The 26,242-nt window shown below is 38.0% G+C and overlaps 1 protein-coding gene across 1 annotated transcript; it reads right to left on the bottom strand.

Annotated features, from left to right (window-relative positions):
• Positions 1 to 9,579: 9,579 nt before the first annotated feature.
• Positions 9,580 to 18,250, bottom strand: LOC126621008 (carboxypeptidase SOL1). Its single transcript, XM_050289365.1, has 15 exons — positions 17,975 to 18,250; positions 17,597 to 17,663; positions 17,399 to 17,494; positions 17,154 to 17,184; positions 16,979 to 17,035; positions 15,773 to 15,868; positions 14,814 to 14,936; positions 14,275 to 14,379; positions 13,603 to 13,649; positions 12,906 to 13,031; positions 12,722 to 12,824; positions 11,545 to 11,607; positions 11,271 to 11,354; positions 10,794 to 10,857; positions 9,580 to 10,199 (listed from the first exon to the last, which is right to left on the bottom strand). The coding sequence occupies exons 1-15, from the start codon at positions 18,072 to 18,074 to the stop codon at positions 9,904 to 9,906; spliced, it is 1,458 nt and encodes a 485-aa protein (XP_050145322.1). The 5' UTR covers positions 18,075 to 18,250; the 3' UTR covers positions 9,580 to 9,903.
• Between the last annotated feature and the right edge of the window lie 7,992 nt (positions 18,251 to 26,242).

Here is a 26,242-nt window from a genome sequence, read left to right as displayed (position 1 = left end):
GAGAGAAGAACATGTGATCACCTACAAGAGTGGGTCGTCAAAAACACAAATAGATTTTCTTCTAATGAGGAAAGGGGATCGTATAACTTGTAAGGATTGCAAAGTTATACCAGGAGAGAGCGTGGCTAATCAACATCGCTTGTTGGTGATGGATGTACATATCAAAAGAGTGAGACAAAAGAACAAGACTTGGAAGTGCCCAAGGACTAGATGGTGGAATCTAAAAGAAGAAAAACAAGCCATTTTCAAAGAGAAGGTAATCACCCAATGTGTGTGGGATAGAGAGGGGGAAGCTAGCCAAATGTGGGATTCCATGGCTAGTTGTATCCGAAAAGTAGCAAAAGAGGTATTAGGAGAGTCCAAGGGCTTTGCCCCACACCAAAAGGAATCTTGGTGGTGGAATGAGGAGGTACAAACAAAGGTGAAGGCTAAGAAGGAATGTTGTAAAGCCTTATACAAGGAGAGGACCGATGAAAATGGTGAAAGGTATAGAAAAGCGAAGCAAGAGGCGAAGAAAGCTGTCAGAGAAGCTAAGTTAGCGGCTTACGACGATATGTATAAACGACTAGATACCAAAGAAGGAGAGTTGGATATCTATAAACTAGCTAGAGCAAGGGAAAAGAAGACAAGGGACCTAAACCAAGTGAGGTGCATCAAGGATGAGGATGGAAAGGTTCTTGCTACAGAGAACGCGGTTAATGACAGATGGAGAGGTTATTTTCATAATCTTTTCAATGAAGGACCTGAAATGAGTGCTTCTTTAGGGGAGTTGAGTAACTCAGAAGAGTGTAGAAACTACTCTTTTTATCGTCGAATCCGGAAGGAAGAAGTGGTTGTAGCTTTGAAGAAGATGAAGCATAGAAAAGTAATAGGCCCAGACGATATACCAATCGAAGTGTGGAAAGTTTTGGGAGAGACAGGTATAACATGGCTCACTGACCTTTTCAATAGGATTTTGAAAACGAAGAAGATGCCAAATGAGTGGCGAACAAGCACTTTGGTGCCTATCTACAAGAATAAGGGCGACGTACAAAATTGCATGAACTATAGGGGTATTAAGTTAATGAGTCATACAATGAAGCTCTGGGAGAGAGTCATTGAGCATAGATTGAGGCAAGAGACACGGGTTTCGGACAACCAATTCGGGTTCATGCCAGGGCGCTCAACCATGGAGGCAATCTATCTCTTACGAAGATTGATGGAAAGATATAGAGATGGGAAAAAGGATTTACACATGGTCTTTATAGATTTGGAAAAAGCGTATGATAGGGTCCCAAGAGACATTCTTTGGAGGATTTTAGAGAAGAAAGGAGTACGAGTAGCATATATCCAAGCTATAAAGGATATGTATGAAGGAGCAAAGACTGCCGTAAGAACTCATGAAGGACAAACCGAAAGCTTTCCCATAACTGTAGGATTACATCAAGGCTCATCCTTAAGTCCTTACCTTTTTGCGTTGGTAATGGATGAGTTAACAGGACATATTCAAGATGATATTCCTTGGTGTATGCTTTTCGCAGACGATATAGTGTTGATAGATGAAACTCAGGAAGGGGTAAATGCAAAGCTTAACCTTTGGAGAGAAGTGTTGGAATCTAAAGGTCTTCGCCTAAGCCGATCAAAGACAGAATATATGGAGTGCAAGTTCAGTGCAAATGGAGGCCAAAACGAGGTAGGGGTGAGAATCGGAGATCAAGAAATACCAAAGAGCGACCGTTTTCGTTACCTAGGATCTATCTTGCAAAAGAACGGAAAATTAGATGGAGATCTCAACCATAGAATACAAGCTGGATGGATGAAGTGGAAGAGTGCATCTGGTGTGTTGTGTGACCGCCGTATGCCACTGAAGCTCAAGGGAAAATTTTATAGGACGGCAATAAGGCCGGCGATGCTGTATGGCACAGAATGTTGGGCGGTGAAGCATCAACACGTACACAAAATGGGTGTAGCGGAGATGAGGATGCTTCGTTGGATGTGTGGGCACACGAGAAAGGATAAGATTAGGAATGAGGATATCCGGGGTAAAGTAGGAGTAGCCGAAATTGAAGGAAAGATGAGAGAAAATCGGTTACGGTGGTTTGGACATGTGCAAAGAAGGCCTACTGACGCTCCGATTAGAAGATGCGACTATGGGACAGAGGTTCAGGGCCGAAGGGGTAGAGGAAGACCTAGGAAAACTTTGGAAGAGACTCTAAGAAAAGACTTAGAGTACTTGGATCTAACGAAAGACATGACACATGACCGAGCACAATGGCGTTCTAAGATTCATATAGCCGATCCTACTCAGTGACTTGGATTTTCCAAGTCTCCAACCGAGAAGTTTTCCTCACTCGGAAAATTAAGGGAACACTACCCCAACCTACATGCTCCACTCAGAAAGCTTCAACATACAAGCTTCAACAAAAAAAAAAATTCAAAGAACTTAGCGAAGAAGGCTTTGGTGTATTTAACACAATACGTTGAAATGAAGGAAAACTTATTTATTGATATCCCCGATAAGCTACAAATATGTACATATACATGAGTCAAAATAAACAAACAAGATGGAGCCTTCACAAAGGTTGCTTAGGAGAAGTCTCAGCAGTCGGTAGAGCCCCAGAAAGAGAAGGCATCGAAGGGGGATCATTCGGAGCCTCAGTATTGGACAGAACCCTAGAAGGAGGAGGCATCAGAGGTTGATCATTTGGAGCTTCATTACGCGGTACAGCCCCAGAAGACGAAGGCAATAAATGCCTTTGGAACAAACCCACAAATCTCTGATGATCAAGTAAAACCTGACCATCAGTTTCCTTCATCTGGTCAAGCTTCCTCTTCATGTTTGTAGCATAGTCATGTGCGAGTCGGTGCAACTGTTTATTCTCATGCTTGAGCCCTCTAATCTCCTGTTTGAGACTCATCACTTCGGCCGCCAATGATTCAACTTGGCGGGTTCGAGCAAATAGGCGTTGGGCCATATTAGACACAGAACCTGCACACTGAACACTGAGAGCCAGCGAATCCTTAACAGCTAACTCATCAGACCGTTTGGAAAGTAGTCTGTTATCTTTGGGAGTGAGAAGGTTCCTGGCCACCACCGCAGCGGTTATATCATTCTTCATCACGGAATCCCCAACGGTAAGAGGACCAGTAGAGGAGACGAAGGATGGGCGCCATATGTTGTCTGGAGAAGGCGGGGCTGCCTCTTCAACAAGGTTCAAGTCAAAACGACGGTCGGAGGGGCCAGACATTTTCAAAGGTGTTGAAGAGAGAAGAAGTCGGACAAATCAAGATCTTAGAAGTGCAAGAATGGAGCTTCTACTGGTGGAGATTCAAGTGTGCTTTGGAACTTAATGCTAGCCCCTATAAAAAGCTGCACTCGACGGAGCTTCAGACATCGAAGAGGCGCCTGCTCAGAAATCGAAGAGGCGTTTGCTTTCTCAAAAGCTGGGCTGCTTAGAGACCACGAGGGTGATCTCATAAATCGAATAGGTGTTTGCTTTCTCAAAAGTTGGGCTGCTCAAAGACCATGAAAGCCGATCTCAGAAATCGAAGAGGCGCTCACTTTCTCAAAAGCTGGGCTTCTCAGAGACCACGAGGGCCGATCTAAGAAATCGAAGAGGCACCTACTTTTCCAGCCTTGTCAGCACCTGTCACACGCACACTCAGCTTTGCGGAAATTATGGGTATTCTGTCGAAGACTTCTGGGGAAGTAGAAAACACATGAATCTTACTGTCCAATCACCCACTTCCCACACGCAACAATAGCTCATGGGTACCACAGATAACTTTGCCAAAGTTCTCTGCCAAAGTTGAGCACGTGAAGCTTGCAGCTCCCACTACATCGCTTTGACCAAGAAGGGTAAAATAATAGCAAAGAAACAGCACTAACAAAGTTTAGACCCATAAATTTTGAAGGTCTAGCTACCATATTATTACCCACAAGGGTAAAGGAACAGTACCACTGCTGGATAATTGGAAAGTCCCTGTGTGTCAACCTCTGTGCCTTGTGGCAAGGTAGACTAGCAAACATGCCCAACCTTTACTCACATTTTCGAGAAAACACTCCCAATAAGATTGCTTGCTCCAAAATCGAAGAGGCACCGTCCTCCGAATCTCGAGAGCCAGACTCCCAACATGACTACTTTCTCAAAAATCGAAGAGAGGGTAAATGAACAGTACCATTGCTGGATAATTGGAAAGTCCCTGTATGTCAACCTCTGTGCTTCGTGGCAAGGTAGACTAGCAAACATGCCTAACCTTTACTCACATTCGAGAAAACACTTCCAACAAGATTGCTTGCTCCAAAATCGAAGAGGCACTGCCCTCCGAATCTCGAGAGCCAGACTCCCAACATGATTACTTTCTCAAAAATCGAAGAGACACTGCTCCCCGAATCTCGAGAGTCAGACCCCCAGCATGATTGCTTTCTCAAAAATCGAAGAGGCATCGTTCTCCGAATCAATCGAAGAGGCGCTCGCTTTCTCAAAAGCTGGGCTGCTCAGAGATCACGAGGGCCGATCTCAGAAATCGAAGAGGCACCTACTTTTCTAGCCTTGTCAGCACCTGTCACACGCACACTCAGCTTTGCGGAAATTATGGGCATTCTGTCGAAGACTTCTGGTGAAGTCGAAAACACATGAATCTTACTGTTCAATCACCCACTTCCCACACGCAACAATAGCTCATGGGTACCACAGATAACTTTGCCAAAGTCTCTGCCAAAGTTGAGCACGTGAAGCTTGCAGCTCCCACTATATCGCTCTGACCAAGAAAGGTAAAAGAATAGCAAAGAAACAGCACTAACAAAGTTTAGACACATAAATTTTAAAGGTCTAGCTACCATATTATTACCCACAAGGGTAAAGGAACAGTACCACTGCTGGATAATTGGAAAGTCCCTGTGTGTCAACCTCCGTGCTTCGTGGCAAGGTAGACTAGCAAACATGCCGAACCTTTACTCACATCCGAGAAAACACTCCCAACAAGATTGCTTACTCCAAAATCGAAGAGGCACCGCCCTCCGAATCTCGAGAGCCAGACTCCCAACATGATTACTTTCTCAAAAATCGAAGAGACACTGCTCCCCGAATCTCGAGAGCCAGACCCCTAGCATGATTGCTTTCTCAAAAATCGAAGAAGCATCGTTCTCCGAATCTCGAGAGCCAGATACCACATGCCACTTTTTCAAAGTGCTCTGACAGAGTTAAAACATGTGAAGCTGGCAGCTCCCACTACCGTGCTATGACCAAGCAGGGTAAAGGAATAGCATTACTACTTGTTGTTAGGGAGACTCCTATATATGTCGACCTCCATCCCCAACGAACAGGCAGACCTGCAAAAATGCTTAACCCTTCCTCATATCTGAGAGGGCACTCCCAACGAAGCCTTTCGAAATATTCAGCTTTCTTTCCCCCTGATAATACCTCTGCAAACAAGCTATACTAGAGCAAGAATATCTCATATCATCAGGGTTAAAAGCAAGAGTATCCCATATCATGCTTTTTCCCTGTCTTTTCCTTTGGCCTTGTTTTTACCTGCAAGACAAGGAGAAAGAGAGCAATCAGTCAGCACTTGAAATCAAGCTCCCAATCAGGAACTGACTGCCTGGAACCCCTTACCTGATTACTTACCTGGCATTGCTCTCGAGTACTCATCTTCAACATCTTATGTTTCCAGGGAAGATACCGCATCTGCTTGAGGAACAGATAGGGCAAGTGCGAAGGATACAAGGAAGCATGTGGAGACAAGCGTAACAGCACACGTGCCTATACATCCATTACTCTGTCAAAAGCAAAAGTATCCCATATCAGCAGGGTCGAACGTACTCTAGATTTGATGGACTTGTTTTGACCCTCAAATTCTTCAGTCGGCCTTATACTCTGGAGGAAACCAGAAAACCCTCCAGCTCAGTTCAAGAATAAGCCTGTGGAAAGCTACTTCTTCAAAAGCAAAAGTATCTCATATCATCTCTTCTCATTTTTCTTCTCTTTATCCTTCATGCTGCTGCAAGATGGGGAGAAGGTGAACAATCAGCCGGAGCTCTGATTGCTTACCTTGTCTGTCACCTCTTTCAGCAGATCCCCTAGCTCGGCGACTTGGGGGACTCCTACTACATGGTTTGTATTGCGCTTGACCAAGCCTGAAACTACAAGTAAGCTTCAAGTGAAATTGATACATTACCTTGTGCATCTCCACCAATTAAAGATACCACCCCTGGATGGAGGAAGAGTACTTCCAGAGAAGCTGCCACATCTACCTATGAGACAGATAAGGCAAGTCAAGATGATACCACACTCCGATACTTAGAAGTTTCATGATTACGAGATCATTCTCCCACAATATTTCCTAATGTCATTTGTACTCTAATGTCATTTGTACTAAATCATTCACTTGTACTCACTAAAGGAGAGCTTAAACCTATGTACTTGTGTAAACCCTTCACAATTAATGAGAACTCTTCTATTCCGTGGACGTAGCCAATCTGGGTGAACCACGTACATCTTGTGTTTGCTTTCCTATCTCTATCCATTTATATACTTATCCACACTAATGACCGGAGCAATCTAGCGAAGATCACAAAAAGCGACCGTTTTCGTTACCTAGGATCTATCTTGCAAGAGAACGGAGAATTAGATGGATATCTCAACTATAGAATACGAGCTGGATGGATGAAGTGTAAGAGTGCATCCGGCGTGTTGTGTGACCGTCGTAGGCCACTGAAGCTCAAGGGAAAATTTTATAGGACGGCAATAAGGCCAGCGATGTTGTATGGCACAGAATGTTGGGCGGTGAAACATCAACACGTACACAAAATGGGTGTAGCGGAGATGAGGATGCTTCGTGGGATGTGTGGGCACACGAGAAAGGATAAGATTGAGAATGAGGATATCCGAGGTAAAGTAGGAGTAGCCGAAATTGAAGGAAAGATGAGAGAAAATCGGTTCCGGTGATTTGGACATGTGCAAAGAAGGCCGACTGACGCTCCGGTTCGAAGATGTGACTACGGGACAGAGGTTCAGGGCCGAAGGGGTAGAGGAAGACCTAGGAAAACTTTGGAAGAGACTCTAAGAAAAGGCTTAGAGTACTTGGATCTAACGGAGGACATGACACAAAACCGAGCGCAATGGCGTTCTAGGATTCATATAGCCGACCCCACTTAGTGGGAAAAGGCTTTGTTGTTGTTGTTGTTGTTGTTGTTCTTAGTTGTAATGGATGACGAAGATTAAAATATCTAGAGGGTGTATATTGCCTTATCTGTCAAATTATGATGATGTTCACACGCCGAAAGTGTGAAGGTAGCAACGGCTATATTCCTTCATGTTGGCAGTGTTCCTCATTGTTCACTGCAACTTCAGCTCACCGAGCTAATCAATGTCTTATTGATTTCATCTCAATCTCACTAAAATCATATACAAAGACTAACATGGCCTCAGAGCTTGGTTAGATTTGGATCAAGGGGTATGAATCTATGATTTCATTTTTTGGGTTTCAACGAAAAACTCAGTCGAGTTGAAGGAAAAAATGGATGGATATGAGCTGAGTTTCGAGCTCCAGTCTTTAATGGAGTCAACTATGATTTCTGGTGCATCAGGATGAAGACAATATTTTTTTAATCCCACAATTTGTGGAAAGTTGAGGAAGGCTGTGAACTTCCCTTATATTTAGACAATGAACTCTCTGAGAAGCAGCAAATAATTGCTCAAGATCTGATTGCTCGTGATGTTAAAGCTCTGGGATTGACTCAAGAGACTACTAAAGCTGCTAGAATGAGAAATAGTAAAGCATTGTCGGATTATTTGACTAAGTTGTTTGGATTCATTAATCAAATGAAAATGTATTGTGAAGATCTGTCTAACAAAAAGATTGTAGAGAAGTTATTAATCAATCTTACACCAGAGTTTGAGAATATTGTGTATGTGATAGAAGGAATCAAGAAGATTAGTGAAATTGATGCTATTGAGGTTGTTGTCACACTCAAGGGATTTGAATAAAGGCTAATTAGGCACTCAGAAGATAGTGATGTGAATAAGAGAGCTTTTAGTAACCTCAGTGTACAAGGGAGAAATAATTCTCAGGCTAGTGGCTATAAAGGCAAGAAGCCTTGGAAGAACAAGGAGAAGTAGCCCTTTGTGAGACCAAATGAGAAGACCAAAGTAGTTGTGAAGAACAATGGCAATAAGAAAAGTTGTTGAACCTATGAAAACTTGCATTTTGGTGAGTGTTGGTTCAAAGGGAGACCAAAATGTTGTAATTAAGCGTAACAAGTTAGGACATATTGCTAAAGAATGTAGAAGCAAAATTGTTCAATATGTTCACCATGCAAAGGAAGTTGGTGAAGAAACCTCTATGTTCTTTGCTTGTAATTATGCATCAGTGATTAAGGATGAACATGTTTGGTTCATAAACAGTGGTTGCAATAACCACATGACTTCTTATGAGTCATTACTTAGTAATGTTTACAGGAATGTGACTACTAGAATCAAAATGAAAAATTGGACATATTGTGCAAGCTGTTGCAAAGGTACATTGGTAACTAAGACTACGAGTGTTACTAGGCACATTAAAAAGGTGATGCTAGTGCCAGGACTAGATAAGCATTTAGTAAGTGTAGGACAAATAATGCAGCATAGTTATTTCCTACTATTCGGTGATGATGAGGTGGCTATCTTTGAGGACAAAAAGTTGGAGAATCATGTTAGTACAAATGACAGGAGATAGGTGTTTTCATTTGATAATGGAAGACATGAATTTGGGATTTGGATCCTCGCCGAATCCCCTTCCTGGGGATCCTAGGGATCAACGAACACAGACCGTTGATCAAAAACCGTGCGATCCCAATTAAATGCTTTTTATATTTTTAAAAGTAAAACGGCATCATTTTGCATGAAAAATATAAAAACAGAAAAAATTATGACCGCACGATTTTTTATCAACAGTCTGTGTTCATTGATCCCTAGGATCCCTAAGGAGGGGATCCGGCAAGGATCCAAATCCATGAATTTGAATGCACTAACAGCTGCAGTGGAAGACATTGCTTAGGAGTTGGGAGTGGCACAGAAAACTTGGTCACTCGAACTTCCGGAGTCTACAAATATTAGTGGACAAAGAAATGGTAATTGGATTACCAAAGCTGAAACAAGCACATAGAGTATGTGAAGGATGCGCGGTTGAAAACCATCACAGAAAAGCCTTCAGTAGAGAGATGATTCGGAAAGCAAGCCATCCATTGGAGTTGATACACTCAAATGTGTGGTCCTATGCAGGTCACAACACTAAGTGGAAATAGGCACTTCTTGACGTTATAAATGATTGTACAAGAATGTGTTAGTTGCATTTCTTGAAGCATAAGTCAGAGGTGTTTGCTGTCTTCAAAAGGTTTAAAGCAATAGTTGAGCTTCGGAGAGGGTACCGGATTAACAAGTTAAGTAGTGACAGAGTTATAGCCGGTGACCACAACGGCACTTTCTTGGGCGGTGCTTCCCAGTACTCACCCACCTTTGATGAGAAGCACAGCCGGTGCGAATGTGCCTGAAATTTGCTCGAGCCAAGAGCACTTCAACTGGACAATAAAAAACAAATTGAAGGGAAAAGATGCACAAATTTGAGAAATGAGATTAGTGAAGGTATCTAGTCTTTTTGCTACACGAGGAAATGGAAAATACATCCAAACAATACAAAGTTATCATCCACATATATCAGTTGATCTTGACCTTGATGTTGCTCGAGTGCTGTGCACAAGAGGTTTTCTGGAGCTGCCGTTTAACTCGGCAAATTTTCCGCATTTTGTTTCGCAGTACACGTATTCTTTTCCGTCTTCACTGTTGCATTGTTCGTTATCATCCCCGTTCCTTTCTTCGTAGGGAATGAGTCTTAATTTTGACTCTCACAGAAAGAAAAACTCCGTATGATTAGTTAAGTCGATCCTTACGCCACAATTGGCCTTTTTGGTCCTACTAACTGCCTTTGTTTTAATCGGCTAAATGTCCTCCTCTTGTATAAAAACAAAAGGAACCCTACAATAACAATCAAAAGCAGGTAGACTTCGAAAGGGGTTCCCCAAATGATGCTCATACTGCCCCAGCTGCAATCACAGGCACTTCGAACTTGAATTCCTCTGGTATTGACTTCAGGATCGAGAACAAAATCTACATTCGTCGCGCCTGCTTCTTCCAACCAGATACATGTCGTCTTTGATTTATACCCAGGCGCAGTAGCTGTGACTGCACGTAACCAGTAAATCCAACAAAATATTCAGGCATCAAAAGCAATCTAAAGATGAGAAATCGGTACCACAATAGAATTAGAACTATGAGCATACATCCATAAAGCATTCGTTTCCAAAATTCTTCAACAGATTTATTGTCAAGGACTCAAGATACAAATTGTATCTCATGTTCCCCCTTCATAAGAAACTAAGTTCAATTACCATAAAATCCGGTAGCTGCAATTACACCAGGAATAAGAAGAGCAGAAAAAGAGGACCTTCGCGTCACATTCTCTCATTTCATGCCCTCACTAAACAATCCACTACTCTCTAGATCTAGGCCAAGTTTGTTGGAAAGACAAAGTATTTCACGTTCAATGCCATGAATAGATATAACGATTTCCATATGACCAACAAAGTATTTCACGTTCAATGCCATGAATAGATATAACGATTTCCATATGACATACATGAAAAAGCGTACAACTATGGAAATGTGGTTTATATTCTATAAAATGATACCAGTAGTTTTAATTCTCAAATTGCTTCATAATTTCTCTTTTTAATTTTTAAAGCATCCAGCTCGGTATGAAAGGGGATGTAAGATTACCTTCATATCTTCCAGCGGGGGAAAGCAAGCGATGGTAATCCGCAATTGCTCTGCTAGCTTGAACCTGTCAGTCAAAATAGATGAGCCATTGGCTTACATGTAGTCCTCTTCAGCTTATCAAGTGATGTACAAAAGCTAACTGACCAAAAAAGTAAAACAAACTATGACGTAAACCAAAAGGTGTAGCAAAAATAAGCAACATTCCAATGCTTATCCAATTTCCTTTTATTTTGAAATGTACTGATCAAACAGATCGTTTGTCATTTATTTCTATCATTTACTCTACTAATCTTACGGCTAGAAAATATCCCAACAACACTTTAGGCTACTCAACAGCTGTTTTGATCTACTACTCAATTCGATTCTAAAACTTCAGTCCAATCTCACATCTCAAATTGAAGCCATATTGTACAATCATAATATGCAAAACAAAGTATCCCTCAATTTGAAGAATAAAATGAAAGTTCATCAATATACCGTGGAATTTATCCCTTTGATTGCAATAAATCCAGGCAACGGCCTCCCACCATCTGATGAAAAGATCCTTCCACGTACTCCTATCTAAAGAGTACAAGAGTGTAGTTAACGATATCACACCCATCTAAAATTAAAATTTTGAAAAATCTGAAATGGCTTCATGGGAGAATTTTCGCTCTTATTCTCAAATGTTCCGCATAGAGAAAAGCACCACGGATTCAAACAACAGACCACAAGCTAAAATAAGAAAAATTCTGTTCCTGTTGTAACATACCTTGACTACGGTTGCAATGAGATTAAGCATGCTCATTTTGTTGTATTCCCAAAGAGTGAGAAGCTGCATGTTTATATGCATAAAAGACAACACGTCAAATGGTTAAATGATAGTAAGTTAAAACGAAAGGGAAATAATTTTCCTAGGTGAATAAAAGTCACTTGTGCCAATTAATCATTAAAAAATGAACCCATCATAGGACAGGCTGGCAACAACATCCGTGAATCTTCCTAACTAAATAGATATAAACTACCAAAATTCCGATATAACAAATCAACTAAAACATGTAAACAAGCAAGAAGGCAACAAAACCTACTGTGGACAAGCTTATGTTAATAGGAAACAAGAAACGGATAAAGAATATAATGATTAACTGACATTGTGCCTCGTGCATATGTCAGGAACAAAGAACATAACATGATATTAGAATAGTATCAAAACTTGAAGCAAGGACAAAATCAAGATAATCAGCCATGTTAGGATACTGAGTAACCCAACGTTCTTAACCAAAAGAAAAAAGGGCACAACAATCAATTTGGAGATTAGCATGCTTGCAGTAGAGTATTTTTCCTAGGATATTCACAAAGGAGACACTGACACAGTTGATGAAGCTTCTCTTTAAACAGACATCAAAATATATCCCCTGCCTAAAACCCTTCAATGAGGTGAAATTTAGATTGTGAATAGACGCTCTCCTGTTTTGAAGGGAGTGATGTGAGGCTATTAACTCTGAAAATGTAAACCCACACTGATAAGATTGCAAGATCCCCTCCAATGATATTTTAAGTCACTTTGAAGTGTCCAGTTCATCAGATATCATGCCTAAGACAAATAAACCAAAAATAAAGGCTCCTGCTCAAGTAATCTGAGCTATGTTTGAGGACGAGCGTTTCTGTTAATGTATGCTTAATAGATTTGCATTCTATTTTTAATGGAGCATGAACAAGGTTAAAGCCTTTGTTCTTACTTATCTTCGACCTCTTGCCCCATGGAAACTTATCTTTTCAGTTCTTAACAAGAACAGCCAGTGCCATGCAAAGTTCCATCCCCGCTGCCCTAAGGTCCAATAAACCTATGGCTACACCAAGGGTGTAACCATATCCCCATACATGATAAACTTGGCTAAAATGGTATTTTATATCAAGGTTGCAAACACACACCCTAACTGATGACTGACCTCATTAGCAGTAGGCCATTTGTTATCACTAATCTCCAACGTTAATTCGAAACAGCCACCATTTATGTAGTTCCAGTCTTGCATGCCTCCATATATAGGGTACCTACAACACGTGGAAGAAACAATTGATGAATATCAAACAAAAAGAAAATACATAAAATTGTAATGTTTCAAGCCATCATACCAGAATGCTCCATTTGTAATCCCTCCCTCGAATTCCTTGCTCAATGACATATTGTAGTGAGAGCGACTATATACACTTGCTAAGAACCGGAATGTCTCGTCGTCCGGACATGCAAAATAATCTTTCCTGTAATTTAATTTAGATCAAAAGACAAGGGCATGTGCAAAATAAAAAGTTAAGGCGCTTTAGCATAAATTCTGGGAGAATGCTATTTTAAGTTGGACATATTGTTAGGCATCATTTGAAAATTCATAAATTATATTAGTAGTCGGCAATGTTCATAACATTATAGTAACACCTTAAGACCTAATATTCACATCACCATGCTTGTTTCACACTATAAAAGAAACTTTTAAAACACCTAATACATTTGGCATCATACGTAAAATTGAATAATAATCAAAACCTACACTCTAACAGCCAGAAGAAGCTTAATGGAAAGGAATACTTGAAGACATATGTTCGTGGGCAAATGTCCAACAAACAAATCATTTGCATTTTCCCTTGCTGTCAAAGATGTTCCAAGAGAGCTAAAGGTTGACAGGTTTTCCCATTAAGAGGACAAGATTTCAAGCTTTTAAAAGACAAAAGGAAAACAAAGAACAGGAAATACACAACTGCATATCAAGAAAGCAAGACCGTAGTATCAAGATAACAATCAGCAAATGCAGAACTTTTATGGTAGTAAAATGATCACCTTTTATCCTGAGTGCCATCCCATGGATAATTTGCAACAAGGGCACCCTGTGAACAACAAAAGAATTGGTAATGACTAATTGCTCCAAATCTGGATCAAAGAATCCATTAGCTAAGATAGAGAACCACCTGTTGGAATTAAACCCTATGAACATTATGTATTTTTTGAATTAACCGATTTGGATGAGCGAAAAAAAATGAATGTGGATGAAGGCTAAGGAGCTATATTAGATCTGTTATACAAATTTTGGATGGATCAATTTACAAATTCCTTTCTTCCTATAAGTCTTCAAATAACCAAATTTAAAACAAACACTTCATAGGTAGCATGCTCCAAAGTACAAGCTGACAAGCACTAATGCAGTGGCTTTGTGTTTGGTAAATACTATATGTCATATTGATTAAGCTAATGTCTTCCTTGTCTCAGAAGAGAGAAGTAGTTCAGGCATTCTCTGTATCCTTAAATATTCTCCATAAGTTTGACACCAAAGGTATTTACCAGCATGCAGGTCTCAATTATGGCAAAGAGTTATAACTGATTATTTTTGCAAGCTACTGACAGTAAGCAGGAAATTCTGGTTGGCTGCTCAAACAACCTCATGATAAGGGCACAGCTATACTTATGGAATAAACTAAAAGAATGGATCATAACAGGAAAAACACAATGTATTACCCCATGCAAGCTGGCAGATGCAGTAAATTGTATCTCTCTCAACCACTTCATTATTGCTCTTGTTTCAGGTTGTCTCCAATCCTCATCATTATTGACCGGAAAGAACTGTCATTCATGTCAATGTCTCTTATTGTTGAAAATTGGCCAATGACTTTACTGATCATTGTTAAGGCCATAATATAAACAAATACTAAACAAAAGATGTTTCAGACATCCCACTATATAGAGGTTGTAATTTGGAATCTACAGTGAATATCAATCGCGAGGTTTAAATCCTATTCAACTAACACGAAGTGGAATCTCATAATAATAATGATAGTACAGCCCATTTGCAAGTATGTATTCAACAAAGATATCCATCAAATTCATATGGCATAAAATTATACCCAAATTAATTATTTCTATTGGCATTTAAGATTTTAACCTTAGGTCTCTCTAACAATATTTTACTTCCATTGCATCTTATTTCTTTCCTTGGCCACAAGTCATTGACTCTTCCTATTGATGATGGAAACTAAATCTTGTCACTCGGAAAGTACCTGGTCTGGAAAATCTCGATTTAGGTCAACATTATTTGCATTACCCCGCCTCCTTAATGAAAACCCATCGGGATTCATAGACGGCAGTAAATGAAGATGCACATTGTCCACAATCGATGTTGCCTGTAGTGACCAATGGATGTTTGAGAGTACGTTAAATGTTGTACAACTACAACCATGCAGAACTAATATTTGTGACATGAATAACAAATAACTACTTTAAAATAGGTTTATATGATATTATGATGCGAAAACTGAGTTAACGCCAATCACTTTAGTTTTATGCTCAAATGAAACTTGGAGAATCAAAAGGGTTCAATAACAAGGACTAGGAAAATATGGAAAGAAAACAAACGGCATATATATGTTCAGCAGCATAAAAGATGCAACGTTAATCCAGATGATCAGAGGAAGAGATGGGTGCACATGTCTCGCAAAAAGGATTTCTTTCTTCCACCCGATTAAGATTTACTCTAATTTGGCATAATATCAATTATTTTTTCATAAGATACTTAGTTAAATGATGGTTCTTCTAAGGGGTTCAACAGATAAAAGTTTAAAACCCCAATGTTGTAAAGTCTAAAGCACAAAAGTGAAGGCAACGTTCATATTTCCATTTTCTACAGTCCACTAAAAAACACACATCACAATTGAAGTGTAAAAAATTCACAAATGCCTAGCAAATAGAGGAATATAGAAACTTCCAGAAGTTGTCTGAAAATATTTTTTTCTTTTTTTCTGTTAGCAAGTCTGAAAATACTTTATTCGCGAAGCAGATATGTCAAAACAGGAACATATAGATGAAAATAAGAGCAATGTGGGAAAACACTCAACACAGGAAAAGACAAAATGAAAGAATGAAGTAATTTGCCATAAATTACAGACATGCAGGGTATAACATGAAAGAGTTACAGAACAATAATTAGACAAACACTTGCAATAAAAGGAAAGAAAAGTACCAAGGGATCTTTCAAATAGTTGTCACATATCCAATTTGCAAGTAGAATTAGAAGCTCCCGGCCTACAGGTTCATCTCCATGCACATTTCCAATGTACTGCAGCACCCAGCATATTTATCATAAAAGTTCAAAAAGCACTTGAAATTGCATACATGAGTAACAAGCAATTTACATTAAAGAACAAACGAAAGCTTTCAAGTAGCACACCAAATACAAAAATACTACACAGTCACTGTACGAAAACACTCAAAAAACTGAAAACTGGGTAGTGAGTAAAACTTTTTCTACAAAAATTGAATTCAAGATTTCAGTTTTCAACAGTAAACGCATAATGTGGCAGGTGGAAAATGAAAGGGTAACAACAAAAAAATATTAACAATGTATTATTAGTTGCGGCAGAATTCAGAAACATTGAACTTTAAGGAAGAGAGGAGGGAAAACAAATTATCCAATTGCATGTGATCTTTTGGCATGTACTTATAAATTATAATCTTTGTCCTATTACCGCTTCTCAGATTCATTATAAGTTTCTTGTGGTCGTAAGTGGCTCATAACAGTTTCCTTCATTTGTTTCCATGCAAGATCAGAGAAAAAGTAACAAAAAGTGTGACTAAAACTGCCCTCAAAACACATTCAATTGACAGTCTCTCCTTCCTCGGGGACAAGTAACATAATTCAACGAGTGGAATGAATTTATAAAGAGCTCAGATGGATACCAGAATCAACTCAATTCGGTGGTAAACAGGTACCTAAACCTTCTGGATTCAAAGATGCAATACCAGAGAGGCAGAGACATAAATATATCGCACTATTTTAACTTCCACCGCTAAGCAATCAATTTAAACTTCCTATTACTGAAGTTTCTGACCCTTATTCAGCATTATTGTTGCAAAAAGATTTCAGGTACTGGTGTCTGCATCCTTATTACACAGCCTTATGGTTAAATTCAGTTCCAAACAGCTGCAAGGACTAATTTTTGCTAATCTTGACAGCATCACAACAAGTTCCTGTTCTTTTGAATGGTAACTTTTTCTGGATTATGGATAAACACAATATCAACATGCCATGTTCCAAAAAAAAAAATTGATTGTATTTAGGAAAGATTAAAACTTCAGGATTCAAAAGTTTTTACCAAATAGCACAGCTTGGATAATTTGGATAAATTAATATTCAAAAATAAAAAATTGAATGTAACAGAACATTCACCTTAAATGCGGGCTCAGGCTCTTCCTCCCCAGGCTTATCAGAAATTTCTATTACCCACTACAAGCAATAATAAATCAAACATTACAAACTTCATAAGATGTGAGTCAAGATGTTATTCTAATAAATAAAACTAAAGCGATCGAAAGCAAAGAGGAAACTTCAGTGAAACGATTACCAGAGGAACCCCATTCACACTCTTCCCAATACTGATAATCCATTCGAAAAATCCCTCAACAGGAGAATAGAAAGATAAATCAGCATAATCATCGTGAGCTGCCTAAACAAAAATTCTACAATAAAATCTAGCATTTATCCAACTAAAACTACTACTAACAAATATCATTGTTTTATTCATATACCAAGAAGTGGTAAAATTATAATCTGGTACATGTTAAAAAATGCACAAGTCCAAGTAATCACCTGTAAACCCTAGAAATGTTACTGCATCTTCGGCCGAACACCTTAATGGCCCGTTCCAGGTCAGAGTTAGTCATGTACCCTTGAGCTACGTCAACACTGTCGCAAATTTTTTCACATTTTCAATAAACACATACGTATATCAAATTAGATTACATAATTCATGTCAAGCTACTAAACTTCAACTTTAGAGATAAATACCGCTTCTGAGACTTCTTATCTTCAAACAATTGCCTTCCAGAACCACCGCGAGGATCAAATTCGATACCTATCAACATTTAACTTACAATTAGCTAAATTCTTAATGCTAAGCTAGTTTCCTTTTTTAGTAACGACAATCCACCAAAACAGAAGAAACAAAATGTATAAAAGCAATAGGCATGATAATCTGTCTTACATAATTAACTACCGTTTGGTTCCTGGGAAATCAAAGGAAAATTTTCCAATTTACTTCTTGTTCTTGTAATCTCAGTTTTTCAACTTCCAAAAAATTGAATGTACACAGATGCATATACACACACATAGACATGAAAATGCATACAAATATATATATAACACATATGAGGAGATGGGCGGGACCTGGAGGGTAGGAACTGTGCAGGCCGCCTCTAGCAGTGGCAGTACGAAGAAAAGAGGAGAAGCTGAGAGAGAGGAAGAGGATGGAAAGAGCAAGCTTCATTATGTGATCTTTGGGGTTGACGATGGTGGCGAAGGAGCTCCAGCATCGGATTCAGGAAGCGGTTGTTGGAACTCGGAAGGAGTTGAAGAAGAAGAAGAAGAAAATCGTAACGACGAAGATCGGAGATGCTGGATCTCGCGGGAAAATGGGCTACAAATTCCAATGGAAGCAAAGTAAGGGGAGACTTCTAGATATGGGTTGCAAATGGATCTCGGCCCATTTGTCAAACAACTTGTCTTTGGGCCTAAATTAGCCATACAAACCTAACCAGATGAATGGTTTAAACCAACCGAATCAAACCAAATTTAATAGTTTAATCTTGTTGATGTAGTCTGAGTTAAAATGTAGAGAAATGTCACTAAATTATATTACAAAATTACAAAGTTGATATTGGAAATAGTTGTCTATTACCTTGGGAATTTACTAGTTGTCGAATGTAATATCTAAATTTTCTCATATGTTCACTAAGACATAAGAAATCAGAAAAAGTGTTAGTTTTTTTCTTAAAATTTGTTCTCAAATACCTAAAAAACAAGAAGTATATCAATTAGGGGCTAGTTGATCCGATTTTCTTTCTTTATTTTCCATATTACTATGTTCTCTTAGTCCTTCATTTTTCTCATTCTTAATTCAAGTAAACATGAATTAAGAGTTATATGGATCCAATGTTACATATATGTTTGTGAATGAACCCTGGTAGGCGTCACCAGAGACAGATGTACATTGGAACCAAGGTGGTCCTAGGATCACCCAGTCCGAAACATATACATGTGAAGTACTTCCAATGACTCTTTGAATGCTTGGAATCCTAAATCCACCATTGAGAGTCGCAATCTAATCTTTAGCATAATCGACATGTGGATACTTTGCGATTTGAAAATCTTTAGGTTCAATTTCAACAATTGTAAAAGTTTTGACAAATGTTAAAGTGAATCTAAAGAGTCGATGTGATGAAATATTCAGACAATGAAACATTGTAGTCCTCCCGCAACCCCCCTTTTACCCCCAAGCAATTTATGTATCCATCAAATTTAGTTATTCAAACAATTGGCGTTGGTGGTATTGGTAAGGAATAAAGTTAATTCGTCAGCAACTGCATCATGCACCTACTTATCTTCAACCGTCCAAGCTTTTTAAAATCGCCTCGGATTGGCCGAGCTTGAGGTCATCAATATCATGGTCTCAACGCGGACCCCCAAGATGGCCGACCAAGAAATGTCAAAACTTTGGACACGTGTACGACTGTTGTATCAACACCTAATGCATTGCATATAATATCCATGATCTCGATCGATCACAACGGTTAATTATTTATTTAATTAATTCTTTTATTGCATTGTTAATCAAAGAATAATTAAACAAAATAATATTAAATTGTTAGTGATAAGGGGACATATTATATGTCGTAATTAATATATTCCTTACATTAATGGAGCCTCTTTCGTCTTTGTCCTATTGTTCTAAAGTGTTCTTACGAGTAAAGTTAATTTCTTTGTGATTTAGGATGTGTCTGTTGCACCTGATTATCTCTAATTTATTTAATTTTATTAACTAAATTAGATTAGCTTAACTTGAACTAAGCTAGATAAGCATTAAACGAAATAATTATCAAAATAGTTTTCCAATAAAATCAATAGTAATTATTTTGATAAAAGATATCTATCACGTATGAAAAATTATGTAAACATAGAAATATAGTAAGTTGGTACTATCGTGTGACATTTACATTGAACTATCATACTACCAATTACGACTTCCTTTTTTTTCTTTTTAGTTGAGAGAAAGGGGGTCATAGAAACTTCTTTTTGAACGACTCCACTCAAAGTTGTTTGGGAGCATATGCTCCTATCAACTTTATACAGGACACATAAAAGAAGTACTTTGATCCTATTAGACGGGGGAGGGTGAATAAGTTAGAACAAAATGGTAGAGTTCAAGAGAGTAGAATGCGTTTAGGTACGTGAAATATAGGAACTTTAACAGGAAAATCTATAGAAGTAGTGGAAGTTATGGTGAGGAGAAGGATAAATATTATGTGCCTACAAGAAACTAAGTGGGTTGGTCTCAAGGCAAATGATCTAGAAAACTCAGGTTTTAAACTTTAGTATTCGGGCACAAATAGAACGAGAAACGGTGTTGGCATCATCGTGGACAAGACCTTAACACAAGATGTTGTAGATGTCAAGAGGGTAGGAGATAGAATCATGGCAATCAAGATTGTAATAGAACAAGAACTCATCAATTTGCATTGGTAATGGATGAGTTAACATGACATATTCAAGATTATATTCCTTGGTGTATGTTTTTTGCAAACGATATAGTGTTGATAGATGAAACTCAGGAATGGGTAAATGCGAAGCTTAACCTTTGGAGATAAGTGTTGGAATCTAAAGGTCTTCGCCTAAGTCGATCATAGACAGAATATATGGAGTGCAAGTTCAGTGCAAATGGAGGCCAAAATGAGTTAGAGGTGAGGATCGGAGATCAGGAAATACAAAGAGCGACTGTTTTCGCTACCTAAGATCTATCTTGCAAAAGAACATAGAATTAGATGGATATCTTAACCATAGAATGCAAGCTGGATGGATGAAGTGGAAGAGTGCATCGGGCGTGTTGTGTGATCGCAGTATGCCACTGAAGCTAAAGGGAAAATTTTATAGAACAGCAATAATGCCGACGATGCTATATGGCACAGAATGTTGGGCGGTGAAGTATCAACACATACATAAAATGGGTGTAGCGAAGATGAGGATGCTTCGTTGGATGTGTGGGCACACAAGAAATGATAAAATTAGGAATGAGAATATCCGAGGTAAAGTAGGAGTAGTCGAAATTGAAGGAAATATGAGAGAAAATTGGTTACGGTGGTTTGGACATGTGCAAATAAGGCCTACTGACGTTCCGGTTAGAAGATGCGACTACGGGACAGAGGTTCAGGGCTGAAAGAGTAGAGGAAAACCAATGAAAACTTTAGAAGAGAGTCTAAGAAAAAACTTAGAGTACTTGAATCTAACAGAGGACATGACACAAGATTGAGCGCAATGACGTTCTAGGATTCATATAGCCGACCCCATTAAATAAGAAAAGACCTTGTTGTTGTTGTTGTTGTTGTTGTTGTTGTTGTAGTTGAGAGAATATTCATTAAGCCCCATATCTTGAACACGAATGACAAAAAAGCCCGTTTCTTGAAGTAAATATGGACAAAAGAAAATTGGGTAGAGACAAGTAGACCTCGTCATTTATTTATTGGAGGGCATTGGAAATGAATTGAGAGTTTCTGGAACGATGGTTTCTTCAATGGAAACGTTTTTAATAATTATCCTTTTTTTTTTGTACGCATGTATATTCATGAAGAAATGGATAATAAATTTCATATTTTGTACAATTAGAAGGATTTTTTTTGTCAAATGGTAACTTTTATTAAATTCTAAAAGAGACGTTTACATTTTTAGCAAGAATATTAAATAAAAATTCCGGACCGAGAGCATCTCAACGGAAAGCATATATTCAAGAAGAAAATATATTCATGCTAATCCCCACACAAACAATAGGATTAAAGACTATTTTTCTTCATGAATAACTTTTAACTTCTACATAAGGAAGTTATCATCCGTTTATTCATTCAAAATGCTTTCGATATAGTAAATAGTAATACTCAAGTCAATACTCTTTAACAAACGAGATCATAGCGAGTGTAGATATAATTACAATATCTCAGTGAATAAAATGTTGAGTTTCCATCCATGTGTCCCGGTTCGAAACTCTCAATTTCCTAAATTATTGTAATGTTTCGAATTCCTCCCTCTCTTTTTAATAATAATAATAATAAAATTTGAAAATCCAATTACAATATAATCATATTATTATTCATAAGAGAAATTTCCATGAAATGGGCATGCACCTAGGCCTGGAGTAAATGATATGCAGATGGAATTGGTGGCCTTGCCCTCACTACAAATTATAAACTTGGGTTATACATACTGCATTAACGTAACCAAAGTTAAAATACTATTTTTCTGGTTTATGTTATGGACACATAAAAAATACAGGTTTAGTCTGACAAGATATATCCGTTGTCGGTTACTCATTTGGGCATATTTATCACTGAAAAAACACAAAGGTAGTCTCTCATAAATGAAATTCTGTATAAATTCTCTGTTATTTTACATTTTAACGTTAATTATTATATTAATATCATAAAATATTGTGTCAATAATATATAGGAAAAGATATCCTCTTTGGATTCCTTCCACTAAAAGGGTGTATTCAATTGAGAATTTGAGAGATTTGAATGGATTTATAAATTCATGGATTTTTATGGAGTTTAATTGATTTATAGAGATTCCATGCAAAATTTTGATTCAATTCTCTCGAAATCTCATGAAGAGAGGTGAGATTTGTGAATGCTTAAAATATACTACGAAATCTCTAAAATTCCCTCTAATTCCTCAACTTTCTCAAATTCTTTAAAATTAATTTCTAATTGAATATACCTGGAATGTTATAAACTTCTTTAAAATCCTAATTTAATACACTTGGATTTATAAGGGTTTTAATAAAATATCTTAAAATTCTAATTGAATATACCTTGAATTTCAAAGAATCACTTAAAATCCTGATTGAATGCCCCTAGATTCATTAAAAGAATTAAAATCCTTCAAAATCTCAATTGAATACACTCCTAAATCCACTAAATCAATCAATTCAGACCTTTAAAATTTGATCAAACGGCTACAAACATGGAACTCTTTAAAAATTATAATAAATTGAATCGTTAGATCAAATTTCAAGTATCAAAATTAAGTGATTGGGTTGATTTGATGGAAAGAATCCGGACAGAATCCCTTTCCAATACATAGAGCAAATAATTCGTTGGGGGTCCCGTTTTAAGAGAGTCAGCATTTCTCTTGTCCAAACGGGAATTTCGGTCAACGTAGACGTCCACACGGCTCCTTTTAACACTGCCAATAGAAGGCCACCACGTATGATGGTACGATGGGATAGCATGCATCATCTACATTCACCATTATCATATGATTCATTCTTCGATCAGCAGCCCAAAGGAGTAAGGACAAATGGGCCCGGCGGTTGCAACCAATAGCAAGAGGCCGTGCATAAATTACATGTCAGATGGGACCCACACGGATCACGAGCCAAGTTGGGGGGAAGATGGATGGGCAGATCTCACCAGTCGAAGAAGGAAGATATATTGCTGGCACACCATTACGCCACGTCGCTTAAACACAATATTCGAGATCCTTGTACTATTAACTTATGTATAGTATCTAGGGCTGGTCGCTGATTGGCTGGCGGCACAAGAAAATATCTTAGAGCATGTCTAACGGCAAGAACATGATCTAAGGACAAAATATAGCCTTCCAAACTAACATCATTCATGAAATTTCATTTTTCTTTTTCAAATGATAAGAGAGGCTAAAGGTTAAAAAGCGTTAGACAACTTTATCTCATTGACTACCGGCATTGTTCTAAGTTGCTCTCATAAAAGTTCTTGGGCAAGGCCTAAGGCTAATTTGGGCTCACAAGGAGCCTTTAGCTCTAACCAGCTTTAGACTGATTAGGTACGTTAGAAAGCTTTTGTTTGCAATTTGGGACTAAATCTTCTTCTAGTCTGGGCTAAAAACCATTCGTCAGATATGCTCTTAGCGCGATGCTCAGCCACACCCACGACCATAAGGTATTTGTGTGCCTGATAGACCGTCATACCCCGCTGCCCGCTCGCTCCCACCCACAATCATCCCTGCATAAGGACTTGATTTTCTCGGCCACAACTCAGTTGCCGAGTTTTCTCATGAAATTAAATATTTTTAACTTCAATCAAACTATTTGAACTACATAAATTCTAACATGTTACTTAGTACTAAAATTTAGTGGTATAACTTTTTATTGTAAATCAGAAGTTTTAGGTTCGAATCTCATAAATAGTGAGTTGAATATTAATTTATTCTCTTCACCCCTAATATAAATATTTTGTTGTATTAAAAAACTATTTATTAAAAAAAAACTCTTGCATAATAATTATTTTTTCATTTAGTTATTAATATTTATTTAAGCCCCATGAAACACTTGGTGTCACATCCCTGCCCGGACCCCTCACCACATCCTGAGCTTGACTCCGCTCTAGCACAATATTGTTCGCTTTGGGCCTCGACCACGCCCTCACAGTTTTGTTTCTGGGAACTCACAGAAGAACTTCCTAGTGGGTCACCCATCATGGGATTGCTCTTTCGCGAACTTGCTTAACTTCAGAGTTCTGATGGAACTCGAAGCCAGTGAGCTCCCAAAAGGCCTCGTGCTAGGTAGAAATGAGAATATACATATAAGGCTTACATGATCTACTCCCCTGGGCAATGTGGGATGTTTAGGGGTTTGACGTCCTCGTCGGCACACTTCTGGCCAAGGATTGGCTCTGATACCAAATTGTCACATCCCGGCCCGGGCCCCTACCAGATTATGGGTTCAACTCCGCCGTAGCACGATATTGTCCGCTTTAGGCCCTGACCACACCCTCACGGTTTTGTTTCTGGAAACTCATACGAGAACTTCCCAATGATCACCTATCATGGGATTGCTCTCGCGCAAACTTACTTAACTTTGGAGTTATGATGGAACTCAAAGTTAGTAAGCTCCCAAAAGGCCTAGTGCTAGGTAGAGATGAGAATATACATATAAGGTTTATAGGATCCACTCCCCTGGACGATGTGAGATGTTATACTTGGTGAGCCAAATCTACGTAACAACATCATCAGTTAACAAAACACTTGTCAATTAATTAACAGAAGTATAAAAGTGACAGAAAAATAAAAATTTATAAGTTAAAAATAAAAAAATAAAAATTAGAAGTTAAAAATAAAATGGTTATCAAATCAACTTATAAAATTAAAACATACACACAAAAAAGGTAGAATTAATTGATTACTCTCTATTCTAGTCTTTTTTTAGGATTTACCAATTGCTTGCTTTAGTCACTTGAGATGCAAATTGCAAAGTCGTTTTCTCCTGTTTATGCTATTTAAATGACAGTTGCATGAGTAAAGGCTAAAAGGCAAACAACGAGCACCATTTGGGGAGCATTTTTGGTGTGTTGGGAACACAATCAGTACACGAAATGTAATAAAACAATTGATTAGAAACTTAAAAAAAATCCAACCAATTGTATTATGACACTTAGTAAGCAAAGCCCGATTATCAACACGCTGAAAAATCTCTCTACCATTTGATGAGGCATTACCATATAAATATGTAATGAATCGGGTATTGGTCCTATAGGAATGTAGGAACCAAAAAAATGTTGAAGTTGCGCACTAATTTGATAACTGGTTTGCACTTTTCATAAGTCAATCCAAATACTTAGAATCTTAAATGTTCTCTCTCACCCCACTACCAAATTTTATGCATTAATATTGACCAAAATTTTCTTTTATGCATACCTAATCAACTAAATAGTCATTTGATTTTATTTTACTAACACTCTCTAATCTTCATTGAGTAAAGTTGAAAGCATGCAACTTTAAATATGGTCAACCAAATATTTGTTAAAGGTAATAACAGTGTGAGAAAGAACAAATGAAAACAAGGTAATTAACATGAAACCATTATTTATTTTCTTGATAAACAAGTTGAACATGAAGTCATTCAATATTTCTTCCCACTACTATACTAGGGTATTCGACTATGCTAGGGTAATCGAAAGACTTGACCCTCTTTAGCGTTTTTTAGAATCTTGCTTTTTGGTGAATGACTCTTCATTGTATTCAGATTCTTAGGTTTCATAATATTTGGATGAATGATTTAGTTTTTTAGCAAGTGAGATTGGGAATGTTTGAGTTACTTTTTTTAGCACCAATATCATTTAAATGTGAACTCGTTTAAATGTCTTTGGAAATTTTCATTAGTAATAAGTGTCAAGCTAATCAACCTTTTTAAGTCACTTCCTAACCATTACTAAATATTTCCATCGCTAACTTGTTAAAAACTAAGGATCCACATATTTGTCCAGTGAAATAATTTAGAGATCTAATTTTTAGGCACATTACTCTATACTAAATGCACATAAAAATTTCTTGTAGCGTTTTGTATTGATACCAATTTCCTACTTCGTCTTGTCCCTTGTATTCGGGCCAACAAAAAATATTCTCCATGTTCATTCA

The sequence above is a fragment of the Malus sylvestris genome, chromosome 5, assembly GCF_916048215.2.
Source record: "Malus sylvestris chromosome 5, drMalSylv7.2, whole genome shotgun sequence".
NCBI classification, from domain to species: domain Eukaryota; kingdom Viridiplantae; phylum Streptophyta; class Magnoliopsida; order Rosales; family Rosaceae; genus Malus; species Malus sylvestris.
This window is presented reverse-complemented; position numbering and strand designations above follow the sequence as displayed.